Genomic DNA, 24897 nt, shown 5'->3' with positions numbered 1-24897 from the left:
TATATATATATATATATATATATATATATATATATTATGTTTTTGTTCCTTGTAGGTACAGAAATTCTGAGTTTTTTTATCATTTCATTAATGATGTACAAAATATAGATTTAAAAATGTTTTGGTCCTTTTTTGTTTGTTTTTCTTCTCAGATAATTAGTTCAGTTTCACTCTTTGGAGGTTTTAAAAGATGTTTTTCTATTTTCAAATAACATTAAGTAGCAAAGGCTCTATCAAGAATGTGCATATTAAGTGGTGTTTATATTTGCCTTTTATATGAATTACTGATGTTTTAAAGTTAGTTAATAAAGAGGATCAATTTGAATTTTTTTATTACTTTCACATTTACTTAGTGTTTTGCAGGCAAAATATACAAGAAATTATATGCTCTGTTGTTTATTAAAATAAATATAAAGACAAAAATCAGTGCTAGCAATGTATTCTTGCTCTTCTCAAAGGTGTATTTAGATCTTGAGTACATATGCAGTTTAACTATTTTTTAAATGCTCATTTGTAAGAGAAAAATGAAATATATATCGATGAAGGTAAAGCACTTGCATAAAATATCATATATGAAGTACCTCAGATAGATGAAGGTTTAAGCATCCTAACTGGTGTGCTGTTTCTATAGCCTTGCTTTCTTGTCAGCCTTTTTAAATTTTAATAAAATGATATGTTCTCATAAACTCATGGTTTAAACTTATCACTTGGCCATGTGAAGAAAAAAAAGTATAGCTTTCATAAGAGTAAGGTTATTTTACTTTTATATCAAAGTATTTGAATATAAGTTAGACTGGTTTGCATGATATTGTTCATCATAAAAAGTTATATGTTTTACTTTTTATCTCCTATATTGAGGGAAAAAGAAACATAGTATGGAAAGCCAAAAATTCATGTAGTTACAAATTTTACGATTTCATTATGATAGTAGTAAAGTTTGGTTAGCTAAGTGTTTTCAGTTGTAGCCACAACCTTATCTTGCTGTTCATCTTAGTTCTTGCAATGAATATCAAGTGCCTGTACTGCCAGCGTAATAAGATTGGCCAAAGTTAATACACTATTATAACTAAAACATTAAAAGATAGTACACGAAAAAGCTGAGATTAATATCAGAGTTTGGTATGGAACAACTTTATCCCTTATTAAGATGCTTTAAAGCATTGGTTCACAAGCCCACGATCACTACTGAATTTTACTGGTCTATGAAAAGGAGTTAATATTAGGGTTGTTGTATGTGTCAACTTCATAGTTTGTTAAGTTACATGAAAGCATTGGTTTCCAACTCTTTGTCTACTGCTTAACTGTTACTGGCCTATTAGACAAAAATATGTTAAAATGTTGCTAAATTTGATAAATTAATATCTAATAATTAATATCTTTGATCATGTTTTGTTTCGTGTGTTTTTGTATAACTAATTAATTACTCATCATATTGTATGCTTAATTTTATATCTATTACTTAAAACCATGCTACCAAACAGGTATTAAAGAATAGTTAATGGGGTGCTTTAAGATTGAAAATTATAAGCAGGTCCACAAAAAAAAAGTATGTATGTGGTTATGCCAGTTCTTGTTGGTGAAAAGCCTGGTAACCATTTCCTTAAAAGGATTCCAGTAATGTTAATATACTTTACTCTAATGGTGTGAAGGAGAAGTTTATACAATTTTATAGTCAAATTCTTTGTTTTATTTAATCTCAATTTAGTGAGCAGTTTTGCATATTGTCTAATGGAATTAAATACATTTTCTTTGGAAAATTGACAAATTCTTTTTTTTTTATGAACTTTAATGGAGGATTTAACATTAACAGAGTATATTATACTTCTGTAAATATAATATTTGTATAGGGGCCTGGCATGGCCAGGTGGTTACGGTGCTCGACTCGCAATCTGTGGGTTGTGGGTTCGAATCCCCGTCCCACCATATATGCTCGCTCTTTCAGCCGTGGGGGCATTATAATGTGACGGTCAATCCCACTATTTGTTGGTAAAAGAGTAGCCCAAGAGTTGGCGGTGGGTGGTGATGACTAGCTGCCTTCCCTCTAGTCTTACACTACAAAATTAGGGACGGCTAGTGCATATAGCCCTCGTGTAGCTTTGCGAGAAATTCAAAAACAAACACAAGTTTCATGTCCAGATGGTTAAAAGTCTTTAATAGTTATTTAACCCTCAAATTACCAAATTATTTTTATATTGTAACTGCCAGTAAGGTCACATACTACATTATATTAAGTAATTTTATGTTTTTGCCTGTTATGACACTTACTGTAAACAACTGACCAAGTGAATGCAATGAAGTCACTCATAGAAATACATAAAACATCTCAGCAGTAATTAGTGGAATTCATTGCAATATTGATGATACTTCTGTTTAAATATTTTTCTGTGAGTTGTATGTTATTAAGACCCTGTAACTAACAAAGTGATTAAATATATAATTGAGAGCCCATATAAATCCCTTCAGTAATTCTGTGGTTAATATGGGTTGAAGTTTGTTTAAACTTGACTATGGCATTTTTATTGTTAGTTTTTTAACTTGTGTTGTCTTAGCCTGATTCTGTCTGAATTGTCAGGTATAGATTAACATCTCGTAATCGCAACAAGTATGATGCTGAACAGGTGGGTGGCTTGTGACTGCTACACTAATTTCTTAGAGTTGATAATTGTTTAATTATCTAGTAATGCTTACCTTTGCTTCTTTGCATTACCTTTGAAGAGTTTTTATGCGACGGATCTTGCGATTGTGTCCTGAACTTTTCATACAAATGTTTGCATAATTTTCATTGTGATTTATATCTACTAGTTTAGAAAATGCAGACACAAACAGTTTTATATTCCATAAAATTTATGTCATATAAACAGATGCCCTTTAAGTACAATATTATTTTCTTTATTATTTATATGATTTTATAGTTGTTTGCATTTTACGTACACGTGCCCAGTTTTCCTTAAGTTACAGGATACAGACTTTATGTATAAATTTTATATTTATAGAGATAAACAAAATTAAAAGGTAAAAATGTGTGCCTGTTTTTTTTGAAGACTGGACTTACTCCTTTGATGGAAGCTGCTTCTGGTGGTTATGTGGAAGTTGGTCGCGTTCTCTTAGACAAAGGGGCTGATGTTAATGCACCACCTGTTCCATCATCTAGGGACACTGCTCTAACAATTGCTGCAGACAAGGGTCATTTTCGTTTTGTTGAGGTTCTATTATCAAGGTATAATTCATGTTATTCTTCTATAACTGTACAGTGAAAATTTTCCACTTTGTGATAGAATCTGTATATAAAAGAATGGATGTAAAAGTGATTCTTAAACAAAGAAGTGGTTAAACTTTTGAGTATACTACATTTGCTTGTGTGAAACTAAAAATACGATTTCTTAAATAAGTTTTTATGTTTATATCTTTTAGAGTGTTATTTGCATCATATTGTCTAATATGTATTTTCATATTGCTTGAAAAATGTTTGTTCTGTAATTGTCAAATATTATATCACTGCATGGTCTCTGTATGTTCCTTACCACTCAGTCAAATGTTTATGTTTGATGAGCTCAAGATAACTGTAAATACATATCTCTCTTCAGTAATTATCAAATTATTGTTCCTCTCTTTTCTTAATTAGGGATAATTATAAATTAATTGTTCTCATATGATAAAATTACTGCTTTCACTCACTTTTTATTTTATTCTTAATAATCCTCCTCCTACAGATAGGTTAAAGTATGAATGTCACGACTGTTTACAGGGGTACATTCAAAATTTAATCAAACTACTTTATTATCAATGTATAAGAATAAACTTGAATAAAAATGTAGATAATAAATCAAATTTTAATAGTATATAAGTTTTAACTCTCTGAACATGGTCTCAGTCAATTTGACCAATCACGTGACTTCTTTGTACTCATTTCAAATCTTTATAGATTTAATACTTCCAACATCCAATATAGTATGTATATCTTCACAACATTTGGCAGTCTTTCAGTTAACATATTAAGTCTTTTCATATACAAAAAATCATATTTTTTAGTGAAGTATTTTTAATAAACTAAAATAAAGATTTGTCTGTGAATATATTGAGTATTTGTTTTGAACAGTCTGTGTGCAAAGTGATTTTCATATTAAGATTAAAAATACTTCATCTCAAAAATCTCAAATTTCCTATGTGTAATCCATAAAACATAAAACATTTGTTTTCAGTAAAACTTTTTAATCTTGAAAGTTATTTTCTCTGCCCTTTGTTCTTTGTTTACCAACACATAAGTTAGAAAGTCAATCCCACTTGCCATGTCTATGTGTCATATCCTCTCTTTCTCAAATTGCCAGTAACTCTTTCTGACACTTTATATTATATCATTTTTAACCAATAGAAAGACAAAGTTTCAATATGTCAAGTGATGTATTATATTACATTGTTTTCATATTCAGTTTGAAAGTTGCTCCTGCAGTGGTCAGATTAACAAGATTAAGGAAATATTCTGAGGCTCTTATGCCGTAGTTAGAAAGCTAGTTAAACTATAGTAGTTATAAGTCATTGTTCACTTTATATGTGTTATTGTTTTGTGTTCTTAGTTGCATTATTTAAGTAAATAAAAATGATCATCAGTATAGAAAAGAAGGCTTAAATTTCATCATCAACCAGCAGCAAAAAAACAAAAGGCCAAAGATAAGTACTATATTTTGTGTTTTTATTTATATTTTGAATTTATTGTTATAAAAACAAAATTCTCCACAAGGTATACTGATGAGCAACTTGTGTGTTACATCATTTGAGAGTGATTTGCAACTTTTATGACAGGATTATTAATTAGACACAGTTCATATGGCAGTTATACAATAAAATTAAGTATAAATGGATGTATACTGTTACAAGCTTAGCTATTTAGGATAAACAAATCTGGTTTCCTCTTACAATTTGCTGTCATTCTAGAAAAAAAAAGGGTAACTTAGATTTATTCTTTTTTTTTTTATGGTAGTTATGGAGTAAGTCAAAGGTGATAAAAATGAAATTTGAAAGTTTTCAGATGAAAGAAAGTACTTTTAATCTTAATATGAAAAACACTTTGCATCTGAAGCAATCAACACTCTGAAACCATATATGCATGGACAAATCTTTTGTAAAAATACTTAATTAAAATATTTGACTTTTTTGTGTAAGGTTTACTGAAAACTTGCCAAATTTTAAGAAGATACATGTACCATATGTTTTAAGATGGAACTAATTTAAAACAGTTGGTACCTTAAAGCCTTCTACTTCCTTTAGGGTATATTGGTCAAATATACACATCTTGCTTTTTGATTATTTAGAATTATTATATTAATATATTCAAAACAAGTCAAACGTATGTATCTAAATTCTAAATAATTTTCTTTTTGTACTATTATCACAATATAATAAGTGATAAATTCACTTACGTTACCCTATGGTTTACCACAGTTGTATACAGAACTTTAAATAATTCTCTTTTACTTCAAATTCCACACAGGTTGGTTCAATTACTTCGGAACCCAATTTACAAGACATATTATTTTTATCTACTCTGCTTACTTCACATTCTGCAATAAATTCACTTATGTTACCCTGTGGGTTGCTACAGTTGTATACAGAACTTTAAATAGTTGTTTCCTTTTCATCAATGTCTACACAGGTAGTTCAGTTACTTTAGAACACTCCTTCACAAGACTTCACTTCACTTTTACTAACTTACCATATGCTCACTTGGTCGCCCACACATTTCCAAACTGAGGCCTAGAATGTTCTAGAAACTATGAGATGCTATGATGTAACATTACTCACTTAAGGCAATGAGAAATATACAGAAGGCTCAAGTAATTCGACATTAAATTACAACAACTGAACTACACATGCAATGTATGACTCTTACTAACTTACGTAACAAAATTTATCATAATTATCACCTTTAAAATAATTAACTTTTAACACACTTGTTATGAAAACTAAATAACTAAACATTAAATACTAATAAACAAAATAATAACTCTTATACTAAAGTTATGTATATCCAACAAAAGGCAAATATATTTTCATAAAAATAAATTCCAGAAAAAACCTGTATTGAATGCATTTTTATTTATTTTTGTGCTACAAAAACAACTAAAATACAGCAAAAAATAATATAAAGAAATGTTTTGATCAGTGGTATGATCATTGTCAAGAGCACAAAGTTTAGGCTAAAAAGTAACATAATTGAACATCTTATATTTTATATGATGACCTACCCCATGAACAGTTTGTCCTTATATATGATTAGAAATTCTATAGAAAAAACTGTGTTATAGTTTTTCTTGTGTATGATTATCAGGAGTTTGGTTAAGTTGAAAATAATCTGAAGAAATGATAATTAAAGGGGTGCCTGGATTTTTCCTAATAGTAAGATCATTGGATTTAATTAGTAAGACATTAACATCTGATTCATGTTTTAGTATGAAGACATTTTTGATGGAAAATTATGATTGTTTTTACTCGTGTTCATGCACTGTAGAGGGAGGTTTTTGATGTTCTTTTATCAGATGTCTGTGAATAGTAGAAAACTCAGACATTAAATAGATGTCTATGATGTTTGACAGTGTGTAGGCAGGATCCAAAAGGTAAATGCTTTGGTGCTGTTCAAACTAATACATACTATATATGTGAAAACTGGACTTTACTGTCTGAGAATAATTGTACAGATATATATACAAGTGCTTAATGAATGTGATTTCACTCTCAATTAATTGTACCAGGATAGAAGAAAGAAATCATTATCAATCAGAATGACTTTATTTTGTTTTTTGTTATTATTGTTTTTGAGAGTAACATTGTAATTATCATTGTAATTTTTGTAATTATCACCTTTTAGTTGTTTTGACAACTTAAATTTAAATGTACCTTTTGTAATTTAGGGTGATGACAAACAGATGAATAGCTTACCTAGATTACAATAAAAAATACAATGTATAACTTTATTTTGCATTTTTTACAAAAGTTTTGCTTTCAAAAGTCTTTATTCAAAAACATTTTTTCTCTGTGTGAATGATTATAATTTTTTATATTTACTTATTTTGATAAAAAGTGCTATTTCCCAAACAAATTTTATTTAGTGAAGACTAATGTCAGTGCTCTGGTAAGTAATGCAATTTCTTAGACTTTTTTATAGATCAGTTAGAGAGCAAGATAAATTATAGTAGTTTTGGGCATTCTATTTTACTGTTTCAGTTATTGTATGTATTTTAAAATGTATATTTGAAAGTTACATGAATTATTTTTTGGACAACCAACGTAATGAGAAAAATTTAGAGTAAATGGCCTCAATCCTGAAGTAAGTACTAAATTTCTGATTTTTAAATATATTTTATATTCATTGATATATGTTTGTTCAATAAAAGTTACTGAAATGTAAAAGGGTGAATATAAGTGAAAAAAATTTAAAAAAATTTCATCTCAATTAATGAACAAGGAATATATGTAGTTAGATGTAGCATGATGTAACCTGAAATTTTGTTTACCTTAACCTCACCATACTCCAGCTGGGTGATTTATTGCTATTTGCAGTAATTAGACATGGTTCAAAGAGCAATAAACAAGAAAATTGAATGAAAACATGTAAACTATTATGAGAATGAAGCTGTTTAGAATAAATAAATGTAACTTTTGTTAAAATCTGCAGTCATTCTGGAAAAAAAAAAGGTAACAACATTTTTGTATTAGTTACAAAGTCTGTCTGATGTATCAAACCTTATAGTGTTAGATAAAAAAAAATACTAGGCAAAATATATAAATTTACTGAAAAAAACAACGTTTGATATAAATTTAGGAGGTTATAGAGGTTGTGTAAATAAAAGTTGAAAATTGTAAGATGAGGAGAAAGAGTACTTGTATTCTTAACATAAAAATTTCCTTGCACTCAAACTAGTCATAGTCTGAGTTAGACTGATTAAAGTAAATTATAAAGACATATATTTAGTAGAAATACTTTATTAAAAAGTCTGATTGTTTTGTACAATATACTTGTAATGTTTTACTAAAAAATTCATAAAGATATGTTACATAAATTTGGAATGGAAATTATAGTAAACAGTAAATCTCCAATATGGGCTTCGTCTAATGGAATGACACCATGTATGTAGGTTAACAATAATGAATATTGTTAATTATTATTTGTAATATACTTCAATAAGATTATTGTGTGTGTGTGTCTGTGAAATGTTTCACATTTAAATTTTGTTAGAATGACAAAATGATATTTGAATATAGCTTGCATTTAAAGAGTAAACAAATTTCATTGGACAAGAGATATAATTTTCTTTCGCAGAGGAGCTGCTGTTGATGTAAAAAACAAGAAAGGCAATTCTCCTCTGTGGCTAGCAGCAAATGGTTAGTACTAATTCTTAATATATCTAAATTTTTAGTTTAAAAGTTTTTTTTTTAAATAACATTCCAGTTAGTAGTATTATTGTTAGTTATTTGATATCACAATGCTGTGTAAGAGGGCTAAAAGCTTGCAATTAAAAAAAAATTAATGTAGAGAAAAATGCCTGTATTTTTTACATATATCTATCCTTGTTAAGTTAAATTTGATTTTTTGAGCCACAAGGTATCCAGAAGCAATTATCATAATAACATTTACCTAGCCTACGTGTGTTCCATTTTTCAAAAGAACCACCAAGATAATGGATTACCATACAAGGGATATTCATATCATGTGATAAATGAGAAAAAATAACAGATTCAGCTTGACATTTAGTTAATTTATTAACAGGACTCTGTTCTGACCATTGTTTTAAACTCACTTTCCAGAAAAGGTATATCATTTCTAAACTATGGTACTGATTAAATGCATTATGGAGACTCGTCCTAGGAAAATAACTTATCTACTTATCTTTAATGGCTTTTATTGGTTTTCTCACTTTTAAACACACTGCATCTAATGGTGAAAATATTCTGAACATGAGCATGTTTGTAAATAGAGCATTTATGAGTTTTGACTCAGGCTTATTTTCAAGCCGTGGTCATTCATATTTCCACTCATTACAAAGATGCTTGGAAGGAACTTATCTTTTCACTGTCTCAGTCCTTGATTTACATTTCCCAGCTGTTTCTGTTAATATACTTTCAAATAATCAGTCAGCATTTTCTGATTTGTGTGGATAACAGTTTGCAGCACAGAATAAATGTTTTTGCTCAAGACCAATGCCTGCAATTTGTAAACAATGTTGTATCCTCCATTAATTTTCATCTAGACTTAGTCTCAATGATATGAAATTTCTAGTTTCAGATAATCAAGTAATATAATCAAAATTGTTTGCACTTGGTGGCAAATTACTGCCAAGTTGTTTCCTGTAGAACAATAGAAAAAGGCAAGCATATTTTAATTGCTTTTATACATTCATGAAGTATGACAGATTCTTACTGTTTCTACAAACACACTCAAGCCCATTTTATCAAAAAGTTTGAACTGGATCACTGACAAATCCTTTCATGTACCATTTATTTCTTTAATTAGAGGTATTCATTGACTGTAAGTACTGAAGTTAATAGAACCACATTGTGGTATATGTTAAACTGTGATAATTTCTGGTGTAAAGCTGTAAAGTATAAGTTGATACTTGCATTTTTTAACAAAATATTTAGCAAAACTTTATTTTTACCATCATACTTTTTTCCTGCAAAATGTGCAAATGGCAACTTACAAGTGAAACCCCCAATAAGTATAATCATTAATACTGTCTGCTTCTTTCGGTTTTTGCATAATTTTGATCAAAATATTTTTCTCTTTTCTCATATTTTCAACACTGAAATGAACACTTGAACTTTAGATGTTGATATTGCAATGTTCATATCCTCATCTTGCAGGTATTTAAAAGTCACATGACAATTTGAAAAATTCACCCATAGTGACCAGGTAAAATTCAGAGTCAAGCTTTCATGAGCAATGTAACTTCACCAGCAATTTTACAATAATAGTTACCATCATTCATAATAGATTATAATGTAGACTTCACAACAGTAATTAGGCTAAGAAATACAGTCCAACTTTGTGCTCAGTTTGACTGGCTGTTTTTGGTCAATGACTGCAGAGTACCAGTTTTTGTAGGTTGCAGTTGCTGCAAGAAGAGTTTGTCACTTTATGCTGCCTTCAACAAATGAAAACAATTTCATGAATACTGTAAGAAATTTCTTTACAGAACAAAGTTATATTTATTTTACTTAATTTTTCATTTTTCTGCAACATCTTTAGGACTGACCTTCTTCTTACACTGCTAGGATCAAAATGCGTAATAGACTATATACTTTTAACTTTGTTCTATAGACACATTAGGAGTTTGGAACAATCTCACGCAGATAGTATTGTTTATATTAAAACAAGATAAAAATATAAAATAACATCAATGACTAATGACATAAATTTTGGTGTACAGCCTAAAATTTTCAAAATCATTTGAATATTGATGTGGAAAGAGATATGGAACATAAAATAAATGTAGAATACATCAGAATTAAAAAAAAAGTATTGAAGAAATGAAGTTAATTAGAGAGGGATTAAACAAAGATTTACAATCATACTGCCCATCCTGTGTTGCAATTAATTTGTGGATTAAATTTCAAAATAAGTCAGGCTCCTTTATATTATGGTCAAGAAAATCATCAGCTGTAGCTAAGACAGTTAGATGTTGGTATACCGTATTTTTCCACGTAGTGGTCTATCATGGCATACTGGCACCTTTGTTGAGTTGATTTAAGGCTCTTACATGTTCAAAAATTCTGTTGTATAATGAATGAGACATTTCTTCAATGTAAAGTTCTTTTCATATTTTAAAAGTTACTTTATAAATGCATTTTTTAGTGTGTCTTTATCATTTGCTTCTGCATTGTTAGAAAAAATTATTCAGAATGCATTAATATTTATTTTAAAACTCTGCCTGTTTTTTGTATAAATTTTGTAAGTAATCCTGACCTTCGTGTCATTGATTGTAAGTCTTAAATCTGTCACTAATGTACATAAAATTACGTGTTTCATCCTGTTTAGAAGTAGTAGAAGCTCTTGTAATTCCGAGATAACTCGCATCTCCACACAGATTAGCTATATTCTTCAGTGTGTCTGCAAAACTGATGTGCATGCCACTAGTCTTAAGGCAACTCCCATGTAAGTTCTCATGATTTTATGTGAATTATACCACTGCATGATGACATCATCATGAAATAAAAGCCTGGGTTCCCTTCTTTTTCCATGGTCCTCTTTCCTTCTTTCCTTATGGGATGGATCCATTGACTCCCCTGTTGACATCGTGGGATGTGGATGCTTGCAGACAGTTTCTGTTTTCTTCATATTCAATTCACCTTTTTCGTTCTCTTACACCTTTTCTTTGATGGCCCTTGGACAAGCTCCTCCAGGCAGACATGTGGATTCTCTCCACATGTTCACCTCTCTCTACATCTTCTAGATGTTCTCCTGATGTTTTCTGCTTCCACAGATCACCATTCATTAATCACCCCACTGTCTTTGAGAAAAATACATACTACTTCTCTTTCAAAGTCTCTTTTGTTACACAGGGTCCCACCAGGTGGTTGGTGTTGTCTCCCAGCATATACTTACCCAAAATATGCATCAAGCCAGGATAACAGAAAGTGCTCATACAATATGTTCTAGCTCTGCCTGTGCTCACTGTGAGATGGGGTGTTCAGCAGGACCACTTGAGGTACTCTAGTTGTGTGTGTGTGTGTGTGTGTATGTATATATATATACTGTACCTATTCCATGGACTATCATGGAAAAAGCCAGCACCAGGTAGGTGTGCTGCCTACTTCTCTGGCTTGCACTTGCTGGCTTTTAAAAACAGGGCTTCATGATGCCCATTGCAGTTTCCAGTAAAAAAACCCTTTCAGACTGAATGACCGATGGAGATTTTGGCATCTTCTCTGGGTTTTCCCTACATGAATTCTCCCCCTCTGCATTGAGTAGAGTACACTGAGCTAGAGCAAAGAGTATCAGTACCGTGAGAAATAGAGTGATAGTGGCACTGGTAGTGTAGTGTGAGTCACCTCATATGAATCAGATACATTATTCATGCCCTCCTCTTGTAACCTGAATCTGTCCAGTATAGTTGAGGAGAGCACACACTAATTGTCTGTGACTTCCTTTTATACCTAGAGCCTGTTCAGTATAGTTGAGGAGCGTACATAATAAATATGGACTAATACTGCATAATACAGTGCCCTCCTCCTGCAGATAGTCTATTCCATAGTATCTGTCCAGTTAAGTTGAGGTGAGCACTTGCTATACAATATCAACATATGTATATATATATATTGGTGTACTTTGGTGACAGATTTTCTTGTAGGCAGATTTTGTTGAATAAGACCGATGTCTGTAGGTTTACTTTTTTCTTGGAAATCTTCTCAAGACGTTGATAAGCCGTTTTAACGTTGTTAGAACAACGGGCAAAAGTTGTAGATAGTGGTGAATTGGCCTGACGGTTTCTCCTTCTGATATTTGCCTTTTGACAAGTTTCTGCTGAAACTCCAAGGTTATCTTATCATCTTTTGCTGTCGGGTCATGTAATCGAATGTTGGTGTACTTTGGTGACAGATTTTGTTGAATAAGACCGATGTCTGTAGGTTTACTTTTTTCTTGGAAATCTTCTCAAGAAGTCGATAAGCCGTTTTAGAGGGTTAGGGTGTTCATATCAACACTCAAGATATTTCTGGTCTCTGATCGTTCGAAGAAGCTTCTCCCCATATCAACATACTTGAACTTATGGTGGGTCATCGACCTTTGTCCCAATTCTTTCCTCTCCTGAGGGGAGGGTGGTTATGGTACACTCCTACAACTCCATTTTGATCACTTATATCACCAAGCAAGTGAGTATTAAATCCAGGTCTCTGTGCTTTCAGACCCTGGATATCCTTTTCTAGGCCCACAGTTACTACATGGTGGTCTTAGCTTACAACTTTCCTGGTACCCTGAATTTGGTTATGGATCATTTATCTACCCAACAAGATTCTCCATATGGAGTGGTTCTCTTGATTCACAGGTCTTTCAGTGGGTGTCTTCTCAGCTGGGGACACCTCATATTGATGCTTTCACCACCTGCTGGAACACCAAACTTCCTTCCTTTTGGTCTTCTGTTCCACACTCACTTGCTCTGGGAGTGGATGCATTAAGTGAAGCTTAGAGGAGTCCTCATATCTATACTTACTCTCCTGTTTGACTCTTCTCTAGAGTTCTATCCTTAATCCAAACCACTCTGTATCTAGTCCTAATTGTGGCTCCATCTTGATTGGTCAACAGAATCATGGTTCCATCTGCTCTGACCTTTACTTGTACCATTTCCTGTACTCTTACCTCTGTCTCAGTCTCTACTCCGTCAACCTCAGTTGAACATTGTTTATCCAGACATTACACACTTCATCTTCATGCATGGCTTTTGTAAGGTCCATTGTCTCAGCCCAGGGACTGATTCAACATGTTGCATCTTTTCTTTCCCAATCTGTTAGATCTTCTCCTACATCCATTTACTGTAGGCGATGGTCTAAATTTTCAACTCTCATGCTTTTGACGTGGCTTCAATCCTTTTTACCTCTCCATTCTTCATCTTTTCCAATTCTTCACCTGGATGTTTGACAAACATTTGTCTGCTTCGACCATGTCTAGCTATCAGACAGCCTTGTTGAACACCTTCCATTTCTCAAAGTTTTGTAAGGTTTTGTCTTCCCATGTCATTTCTCTCCTTTTATGCTCCTTTTGAGTCATGCATCCTCCACATTCCTTTGATTTGTCTGATTAGGATCTCAAAGTGGTCTTTAATGCCCTTTCCCATCCTTTCTTTGAACCTTTGTCTATGTTTTCCATGTACCATCTCTCCCTCAAGATCTATTTCCTTCTCCTCCTTGCTTGCGGACGTCGTCAATCAGATATTTATTCCATTTACATTACCCACATCCTCTACCATTCCTCTTGTATCATCCTGTATCTCAACCAGTCCTTTCTCCCTAAGACATATGCTGCCCGTGAAGGTGGTTTGGCTTTCACACCCATTTTCTTCCACCTCTCACCTTTGCTCCCATTCTGATTCTGATTGGCCTCTTTGTCTGGTTTGCTCCTCACAGGGTTTTCTGGCACATACTGTCTCCTTTTTGGGCTTCATGTTTCTGAATTTTATTCCCTGAAACTTTTCAGTTTCCCATGATTTATTCCCTGTCACACTAACTGGTTGGGTTTGTCAACTCATTAGGCTGGCATATTCAGATTTATCCATGGAAGGTTGCTATCTCCACATTGTTTCTTCTCTTCAAAGTTGTCATATCACCAGGTCTTTGGCTGCTCACCTTTACCGTCCTTAGGAAGAGATTGCTCCCAATAACTTCATTGTTTAATATCTACATGATTTGGGTGTATCTTTCTCAGGTGGATATTGTCTCCTTCTCATGGTGATTTTACACATGTCTGTTCTCCTTTGATCAGAGTAAGTCTTATCACTTTCTTTCATTTATGCTTTTATTTTTAGCAACCCTCATTTTAATCATTGATAATGGGATTCCACTCTGTGGTGGGTATTGCCTGGTTAGGTATGCTCTATTTACTGATTGCACTATAACACTCATTGTAGGGATGGAATGTTCTGCAAGACCACTATTGGCATACCCAGTGGTATACATATATATATATATCTGTTTCTAGATATCAGTAAGTTTCACTCACTGGTAGACCACCAATCATCGGCTTCAAAAGCAAAGCAGAAGGGGATTTCTACCCATCCCTGCCAATCCGTTGATTGAATAAATAGGGGTCAGTCTGCTTTTCAAAATAGGCAATCACAGACACCCATTGCACTTTCTCTGGTCTTTTGTTTTTCAGTAGAGCAAGGAGTCCTTACCAGTTCCCAGTCACTAGGATGGTGGACCAGGGAGGCTTTCTCTTGAGTGAGTTTAGAAATTTTACCATACATTCTCATTATACGCACAGTGAGAATAGGGCAAATCTGGTTTCCCTCCTTCCATTTCCCCAGTATGTCTTTTCCCAAGTGGATAATTGTCAGTTGGGGCAGGTCGAGTCTATGCGGTATCTTCCTCATAATACCGGGTTCCGGATGACACTGCCCTGTTCCTACATTGAGTGCAGTAGAGACCCCCATTTTTGTTAATTCCAATTGCAGGAGGTTCTTTCCCTGCTCCAATGGTTGAGATTGGGGGACTTCATTTGCCTAATAATACTGATAACAGGATGTACGTACACTGTCCATACTGTTGAGCGAATGTTCCATGTTCTCCTCATAATTGTGAATGCTGGATGTCTTTTCTCTGCACTTACAATTGAGTGAGTTATGATTTCTGCTTGTAATACCAGTTACAGTTGTTACCCTGTTCTTACAGTTGAGCTGAAGCAATGCCATGGCCCCATAATGCCAGTGTCCGGTTTGCTGTGATTTTTGCTTCTACAGTAGTTTTTTGGAGTTTTTCTGGTTTTGGCCAAAAGTAATTTCCTCTTTATAATTCTGGTTGCTTGATGTACACATTGTAAATTTAGAGTTCTAATATGTATATCTTCATGGTTTTTCAGTGTCATTCAAATTGACCTATCCTTGGCATAGGGTTAACATGTAGTATATTAAAAATGTACTAATTGATTTCCAATAAACAATAACAAAATAAATAATGTAGCATTAAAAGTTGTATCAGACATTTTATTAAGGTAATAAAACACCGATATTACATATACATTTTATTCAACATTGTACCTTATATTGTGTAAAATTATATTATACAAACATACTCTGTGATTAATTATGTATAAAGAGGCTACAGTTACAATATAGTCTTAATAGACTTAGGGAAAAAATGTATTTGTAGTAACTTGACCCCGATTGTAAAAGTTTTTTGCCTTTACTTTCAAAATTGTCCAGAGAATGCAACCATATTCTTGTTTATGATAGTATTTTCACCCCTATTATTCACCTACAAAACAGAACTAACTTGAAATTATGTCAGGAAAAATTCAATAGCATAATGATCATAATAAAGTTTTCTTAACACACATCAAAAAATAGTTATGTTTTTATTCTATTATTGTTATTATAACTTATGCTATTAAGCATTAATGGACAATTTAAAGTATGTTACCTATCTGTATTTTTGTTCAAATTTCATATTTTTGTTTTCTTAAGATAAAGAACTTGAGAATGTTTTTTTTTACAGTGGTACTTGCTTTTGTTCAGAGAAATAGCTTAAACGTGCAGGTATTAATAGGACTCTATCCATGCATTCCCATGTTATGACTAGGGAGTGTTCCCTTGCTCATTTTAAAATCTTGCAAGTAATCAGGTACTTTCTTTGCAAGTGTACATAATTATTGATCAACTTTGTGGAAAGCTCAACTCTGGTATTTTAAAACTAGCTTTTTAAATGCACACCATGTTTAGAAATGATGCAATACCAGAAATGATATGTTGTTTATGAAGAGCTTGTAAAATTGGGTTTATTTTATTTAGCAAATAATATTAACATATTCAAAGTATATAACTGTATATACAATTAAAAAGTATTATTTTACTACAACTTAAAGGAATTTATAGGTTCAACAATACTCACATATTACTGTAACACAGAAAAATTAACACTTTACAATCTTCATGTTATCAATTTAATTTAGTTAATTTGAAAAATTGTTACTTCTTTGAGTTGTGGTGGTTTTATTAAAAATCTTTAACTGATACATTAGTCTATGTCATGCGTAACTAAACAAAAATTTTATAAAGAACTATTAAGTATTATTAAGAAATGATTTGGGTGTTTTTTCATATAAATAAACTACAATTACTATTTCCCCAGTGTATGTTAATTGAAAGTATATTTGGACAGCTGTATATTAGAAACAAGGGCTTCAGCTTATAACACATAGGCTTTATGGAAAGTAAATATGCTATAAGAAGAGGGAAAAATGCATATACACTAAACAAATGGATATGATGCTAAAAACTTAAAGTAGCTTAATTCTTGATTTCTTAAAATGCAGGAAAAAACCTTTTCTATTTTGTTAATCATGTTTAGTGAAAAGAAATTCGAAAAAAAATATCCTACTTATATGCCCTAATTTTTCCTGGCAAGGTTACGAATTTAATTGTTTTTGTCCTAATGTTCAATGACAAATACACATGATAAGGATAGAGATGTTTAGAATTGACATATTGCTGATTCAAAGAATAAATTGTTATATTGCCTCACGCTACAATATTGTTATTTACAAAATAATGGTTAGTTTTATATCCCTGATTTTATTCATCTCTACCTCTAACAAGTGAAGTGGCACTTGTTAAGTTTACTGTCCCTTTGTACTGTAAAGATGCACCTAAAGTATCCACATGCTTGATTGATTAAATGTAGTTTGTACATTCTGTTAACCAGTGTGTGATTGATCACCTTGAAATTGTTGTGCACACAATTGTGTAAAGATGATCCCAAGAACTAAGTGTATGTAACTTATGTTATCCTGTACCTACTGGTAAGGTCACTAGTAACTGTTCTGTTTAGTAATTTTCTAATTTTGTAATCAATGTTACAAGGTACATCATAATTTAGACAATGTAGTGCTCTTCTGAGGATGCTTAGATATTTTCAAACAATTTTTTTTATCCATTTAATAAACTTAACTATAAAAAAACAACAACAAATCACGAGTAAAATATTTTTAAACATCTGACTAGTTTTAGCTGTAGGTCTACATCAAGTGTTAGTTTTTGAATCCATCTTTTATTGTTGGAAAGTAATGGATTTTTGAAAACATGTTCAAGAATGCACAAGATATGACCAAAAATACTGATGTTTATATAAATATAAAGAAGTATCTAAGCTCCCTAGATGTCGTACTTATTTGAGACATACAAAAAAAATTAATGGTTTTTGGATTTTTTTTCTGTCATGTATTTTTGAATATGTTTTGAAAATACTTCCTTCAAACAATGAAAGATGTATTCAATTAACTAATGCCTGATGTAGGCCTATGGCTGAAACTACTCATGCTTTTAAATCTTTTATTTGTGAGTTTTTTCTTAGGGTAATAAAAGTTTATTCACTTTATATTAAAAGTTGTTTGAAAATCTCACAAAGTAATGTTTATTTTCATCAAGAAAAAAGTAGTTTTAGTAAAGTAATCTTGTGGGATTGTGTAGTGAGCACACCATTGAACATTGTTAATTGTATTTTCAGTTTATTACAGGTTTCATAAGATATTATGTATATGGTAAATTTTCCTGTATAATAGTTTACAATTAAAAAGGTAACTTAATCCTAAATTAATTTACTTGAAGATGTCTGTCATATTAAATGAATAGTAGTTGATATTTTCAAATTAGACTCGTGATTATAATCAATCTGTTGAATGTAGTTGATTACTTGAGCAAAATGATTAATCAATTAGCAACTTTCATGAATTGCTCATTTCGTTTCTTAACTATGAAACCTCGTTGAGAAATGTTTCAAAATTAAAATATTGACACATATTAAATTGGAGGAATAAATTTTTAGAATACTACCATTTTACTTAGAAGTCTCTACTTCTTATAGGTAAACTAATGACATTTTTATTCTTAGGTGGACATCTAGATGTAGTCCAGCTTTTAGTTAATGCTGGTGCTGACATTGACAGCCAGGACAATAGAAAAGTGTCTTGTTTGATGGCAGCATTTAAAAAAGGACATATAAAACTTGTAAAATGGATGGTAAAACATGTCTCCCAGTATCCATTAGACCAAGAAATGACTAGATATATTGCCACCTTAAGTGATAAGGTAAGTTTAATGGTCTTGATTTTTGTACAGTGTTAAATAATACACCTGTCTTCAGTATTTGGGTAGCTATCAAATGTAAAACAAAGTGTTATTTCAGTTTTTTTCCTTCTGTTACTTGAGTCATAAATCTACAATCTGAATGTTTAAAACCTTGCCTGTTATCAGTTGCTGATAGTTATAATAATAATAATAATAAAACATACTAATAAAACAATATTGAAACATTTTCAAATTATATACAAGAAAACTGTTTTATATAGTAAGTGTGAATAGTTTTTAATCAGGTATACATTAATGTGTTTTGATTTAATATAGTGAATTAACAATTTTAATAGTTAATATATATGCATATTTTAGATAAAGATTGGTTTCATATTAAGTTTTATAATGATGAATCAGAGACCAAATATGTATTTTTTTTTCTTGAAAAAAAGTTTGTTTTAACACTTTCCATTATTGCATTTAAAATTGTGATGAACAAAAAATCTCTTTAAAAAAGTTAAACAGAAACAGATTTGAAAATGATGTGGTGATGTTTTATGACTTGGTTCATTTTAGCCTAAATCTATTTATATTGTACTGAATCGTGACTTAATCAAACTCTCAACTACTTTGAATTGAGCCACATTTTTGAGGAAGAGTATTGGCTGCCATTTGGTGAATTTCCACCATTATTATTAGAAAATTGGCCAGTCACAAAACTTGTTCCAATAAATAAGGAAAAATGTTGGTTAAAGACTGGCTCAGAAACAAATACTGGAAAAAGTCAGAGAAATTTGTATTTTGTATTTCTATCCTGAGAAACACCAGGGGATTTCATTTTACAAACAAAATAAAGGTCAATGAATTTTATATGATTCAGTGAAAAAATATATTAAAATGAGTGTCTGAAAATTGCATATAGGTGAATTTGATGCATTTAGCATGTCAATATTTGTAATTTATGCATAAACATTACTTTATCTACATCAGTATTTTTGTTTACTGTTGATTGTTATGATGTGTGAAGGCAGCTGCAATAGCTTATGTAAACAGTAGCTAGTTTCTTGCCTAAAGGGGTGTAAGAGCTCTGGATAAGGCTTCATTTTGTCTTCTTAAAACAAGTCCATGGAGGATCATTTTACTACACATAAAAACTCTAACAAATTCCTTTTAACAGATAGGTTATTTCCTATTTTCATTAAATAAATTATTTTGATCTTACAAATTTTAGTATCTATAACAGTCATAGAAGGAACATATAATATCTTGGGTATATTAATTCCTTGACATATTTGTGTAGGAAAATTTGAAATATGTCAAAATGAAAATGAACAGTTTAATTTCTGAAGCTTGAATTTTCAAAGATAGAACAAATCTATAAAGTTTTGGTGATTATTATTTTTATTTGACATATTTACTTATATTTATTAAATTATTTACAAAAATAACTGATAATTGTATTAAGTAATAATTTATCTATAAGTTGGATTTAATTCATTGTAAAAAAATATACATCACCATGAATTGCTTATAGCACATGATGCTATGATTCATAGTAGAGCTTGGGCAGGGGTCATTGAAAGGCAATATCTCCAAGAGACAGGTAGAATATCACCAATAACAGTTAAGGAAAATATACAACAAATAAAATGCTAAGAACAGGAAATAATAAAAACTAAAGGTAAAGATGAGTGCATGCAGCTTGTCAGAATTGGATTGGTTTTGATATTGTTTTGAAACTATGAGCTTTCAAACCACAGTATGCTCTTGAGTTGGAGATTGTGTATTGTTAGTATGGTTGAGTACAAGTGATTTGTTAGTATTAGTCTAAATCCAAGGACTATACCAGAATAAAAATAATGTGAGCATTTATGTAAGTACAAAATGAAAAACTTGACCCTTTAGTGGTGTAATACTGTAATGCAATATCACTGTCAGTGATGAACGTTTGCGTACAGTAACATTTGTGTGTGTGCCAGTTACCATAGCCTTTACCGGTATGATTTTACATGGTGTAAGATTATCATGCTACTATAAACATTGTGGATGTTTTATCAGTAGGTTTGATTCCTTGTACAAAGTGTCCATATATATATAAATCAAATTTAAAACTTAGTTATTTCTAAGTGTAATCTGGCATTCTTGTGAATGAACAAAACTTTCATAAATCTGAAAATATTTTTGATAATGTGATCAATAGGTAAATATAGTCATGTCAATTCAAAGATTTAAATACTTTTTATTTAGATGAACTCGATTTGCACTGTTTCAAACCACGTGTGAAAATAATAGAAGGTGCTTTGGATCAGTGGATGATTTTGTTAATGTGTGCACTTTTATAGGTATAGTAAATACAAGTTTTGTACAATTTTTCTTCATGTACATTAGTGTAGTCCATGCATATACGGTAAAAATGAAAAAGTACAAATGAGAGCTCCTGATGCATTATATGGAGACAGACCTCAGGCTGAATTTTGAACTAAATACATTAATATTTAAGGGACATGGAAATTTTAAGATATTTGCCACAAGTTTACTTCTCCAGTTAATTTTTGGAGTTACCCTTTGTTTATTGGTTGGCAAACAACATATTGTTACATAATCTCATAAGTTTGTTATATTATTTTGTATAGATTTTATAATTCAATATAATTGGTCATGTACCATGTGGTTTCTAGATTTAAGAGGTGGCAATCCAGCATCATGCCAGATGACATCACAGTTTTTCAGTTGTTGATTGGTTATGGTTTTGTGGCATGATGTTTTCAGGGGTAACAGCTTTTAGGCTTTCAATGACATCCTCTTCTCTCCAGACAACTGAGCTGTGTAGATGTTCCTTGTTTTGTGATGGTTAGTCCCTCCTCCTTTTTCCTTTCAGAAAATTATGTACGGTGTTTGTGTTCTATTTGTGCTGTTTTATTAAAGAGATTTATCTTAAGTAATTGACATTTAGAATCCTGTAACTGGACGTGGTTCACCAATTATGTTAATCTAAATTAAAGTTGTAATTTTTGAATTAACTTTTGGCATATCCCTAAATCAGTTTTAAGAATATCCTGGTATTTTTGCTACCATGAGCACTGGCTATAGGCCTTAGTTAATCAGCATGAAGTCATAATAATATGCAGTCAGAACAAGGAGTAATATCTCTTTTAAGCTCTACCTCTGTTTATGTCTGTTGGTTATGGCTATTCTGAAGACAAGAAATGTTTTTGATATTTGGTTTGTGGAGAAACCTACTCCTGATCTTATGTGCTTGAGACTTCCTTTGAAGAAGCAAGTTCTTTTAAAGTGTCTCTATCACCATGTAGAGGAGAAGAAGACTATCCAAGAAATCTGTCATCTGGGTTTTGTTTATTGGCAAAAAGCCAGGATACCAACAACAACTCATGACTATGTGATATTAAAGCTAGAAATGTTGACAGCAAAGTACAAAGCCCTGAAAAAGAGCAAGAACAAACCACAAGAAGCCCATCACCTGAAGGAGGACATCTTTTAAGAGATTTAAATGAATTATTCGACATTTCTCACACAAAGGCAGAGTTCAAAAGAAAGGCCACATTTGTCTTTGGTGCTGCTGTCATGAGAAATTTTTCATTTTTATATTTTGGACCACCCTAATGTATGCACATCAGAAAGTAGTGCTTTATCTCTTCCCAGCCCTGGCATTCCAGGTGTCACCTGGAGAAAATGTGGAACATCAAATTTTGAAAAATTATTTTTGAGGTATCTACGCAATTTTTCTCCAAATTAAAATTATAACTGAAATGCTGAGATTTAAAATTTCCTTTTAATGTAAGGTTTATTAAAATTTGTTTTGGAAGAAATAATTATAGAAATAATGCTATCCGTAATTGTCAGTTTTTGGCCTCCTTTTGAGGTTTTTATTGAGATGATGGAAATCGTTAAATTTTCCAACTGTGAAGAGACAACTTGTCAAAAGACAAAACAAAACTAGAAATGCATAGATGTTTAACAACTTTGTAGATTATTTTTAGCTCAAATAGTTTAAAATAGTGACTTTTTGAAGTAAGTGTTGTCAAGAACTGTACAATTCAGTTATCTTCATTTTTTTTTATAACTTTCTTATTTAGGCAGTTGTCAAAGTTGTAAATGTATCATTTGAAACATGGGATTATTTTCTTTCTCATAGCATATTCATCATAGAGATTCCTTTTTTTCTTATGTAGGTATACAAAAATTTAAAATGTTATGATGCCTCAAACCAGTTAAATGTGTGTAGAGGTGTATTAGATTTTTTCTAATTGTTTAGTTATATTATCCTGTTATTTGTAAGCAGAAAGGTAATAAATTTACTTATGAGTTTTCTTGTATATTTATATATTTTACTGGAGAAATTGTCTTGGCATTTAATTTTTTGTATACAATAACTTTAATTATTGTAATCTGAGCCTGAGGCTAAGTCATCAGTAAATGGTTAGATATTTTATAAAAAATAGGTAATAAATAAGTTTTATGTATAAAATAGAGTGAGATAAATACTATATTTATATTAGTTTTTATACTCTAGACAGTTATTTATTTTACCTTTTCTCTCAACAAAGTGGCCAAGCATATGTATCATAAGGCTTACTATGGTATACATATATATATATATATATATAAAAAGTGGCTGTCAGTTCAACTACTATGTAATACATATGAAAGGAGTAATAAATAACTATGACATGTAGTAGTTTTGATTGTATTATAAATCATAAGTTTATAAGAAAAATCAAATTTACATTTCAAAATGTATCATAGATATTATGCAGTGTATTAAAAATGTCTGTGTTTCAGTGTTGGTAACGTTTATGAGTTATTGCTATATATTAGCAAAAACTTAAAATTAGTATTATACCCTAATTTGGTCTAGAGAAGGTTAATAAATACTGACATGAGAAGCATACTTATTAAAGAACATTCCATTTTACAGCACTAAACATGTTCCTATTAAAAGGCAAATGTAATGATCACATATATTAAAATCTATAGTAATGTTTTTTTTATTTAAATTAAAATAAAAAAGTGTGATTGGTAATGGTATGCAGTATCATAAACAAATGGATAAACTGCATTTATTGTTTATGTTCTGATGAAGTATCAATAGTTTGAGAATGGTGGGACCAATCATATCGAAACTTTGCAAGGTGTGAAATTTAAGCAAACTGTGACGTAATGTACAGCTTGAATAATGTTTTGAAATTTCACATATTATTATATGTAATAGGTAAATCATGTGTTACAAACATACATCAAGTGGTCAGGGAATAACATATTTTGGTCAGGAAAAAGTCTGGGAATTTCATTCTGCTCATGGTATGGAAACCATATAGTTGTCTATCTCTGAGATTGTCTTGTCATTGTCAGCTTTGATATTTATGATAAACAAAATTCAATATGTGAGGCTCATTTTAACTGGCTGCTTGATGGACAGCTGACCAATCACAAAATGTTTTTTGAAGCCGGTATCTGAATGCCTCACAAATGTACAGACCTCTAAAAGTGCAATGGCAGATAAATAAAAAGAATCAGCAAAGAGGTAGGCCTTAAATCTTTCTACATCTGCCTTAATGATGTGTGCTTCTTGCCTGTTTCTTTTGAATTATATATAGAATAGATATTGGACATTATTTTGTGTGAGAAATCACGATCTGATGAAAGTTGGGGAAGAGCAGGTATAAAATAAAATTTTTGAAATTGTTTTTAATAAGTAAGGACTTTTTGTTACAAAATGAAAACATTTTACAAATGTATTAAGTGTTGCATATTCCAAAAATATTTTCAGTCTCTTAAGTTTTATTACACATAGGAAGGTTGAAATTGTGGGACCAGGGAATTGTCTTACTGATCTGATGTATTATCTGCCATTACATCATCATATCTATTTTTTCAGGCAAAATGTACTGAAAAAATATGCATGAAGTTGTTTTAAAATTGACAAAAAGTGTGATTGAATAAGCAGAGGCTCATGCACTAGCATAATATTCCATATCTACTTTTTAAAAGACTCAGTTTGTAAATTATTGGTCAGTAATTTGCCCTTTTGGAAACTGATTTGTAAAAGTTTTTACCTCATTTTTTCATGAAATGATCAGTTTGTACCTAATTGGTATAACCATGCCAATTATAAACA

At 31.1% G+C, this 24897-nt stretch overlaps 1 protein-coding gene across 1 annotated transcript in view; it reads left to right on the top strand.

Annotated features, from left to right (window-relative positions):
- Positions 1 to 24897, top strand: part of LOC106458148 (ankyrin repeat domain-containing protein 17-like) — a 145292-nt gene that overhangs the window by 73765 nt on the left and 46630 nt on the right. Inside the window, 4 exon segments of the mRNA XM_022384299.1 lie at positions 2573 to 2618; positions 3042 to 3217; positions 8312 to 8373; positions 18583 to 18779. Coding sequence (XP_022240007.1) covers positions 2573 to 2618; positions 3042 to 3217; positions 8312 to 8373; positions 18583 to 18779 — 481 coding nt within the window.

Source organism: Limulus polyphemus, unplaced genomic scaffold (assembly GCF_000517525.1).
Source record: "Limulus polyphemus unplaced genomic scaffold, Limulus_polyphemus-2.1.2 Scaffold421, whole genome shotgun sequence".
Taxonomy (NCBI): domain Eukaryota; kingdom Metazoa; phylum Arthropoda; class Merostomata; order Xiphosura; family Limulidae; genus Limulus; species Limulus polyphemus.
Note: the sequence above shows the minus strand (reverse complement) of the source record. Positions and strands in the feature narration are given on the sequence as shown.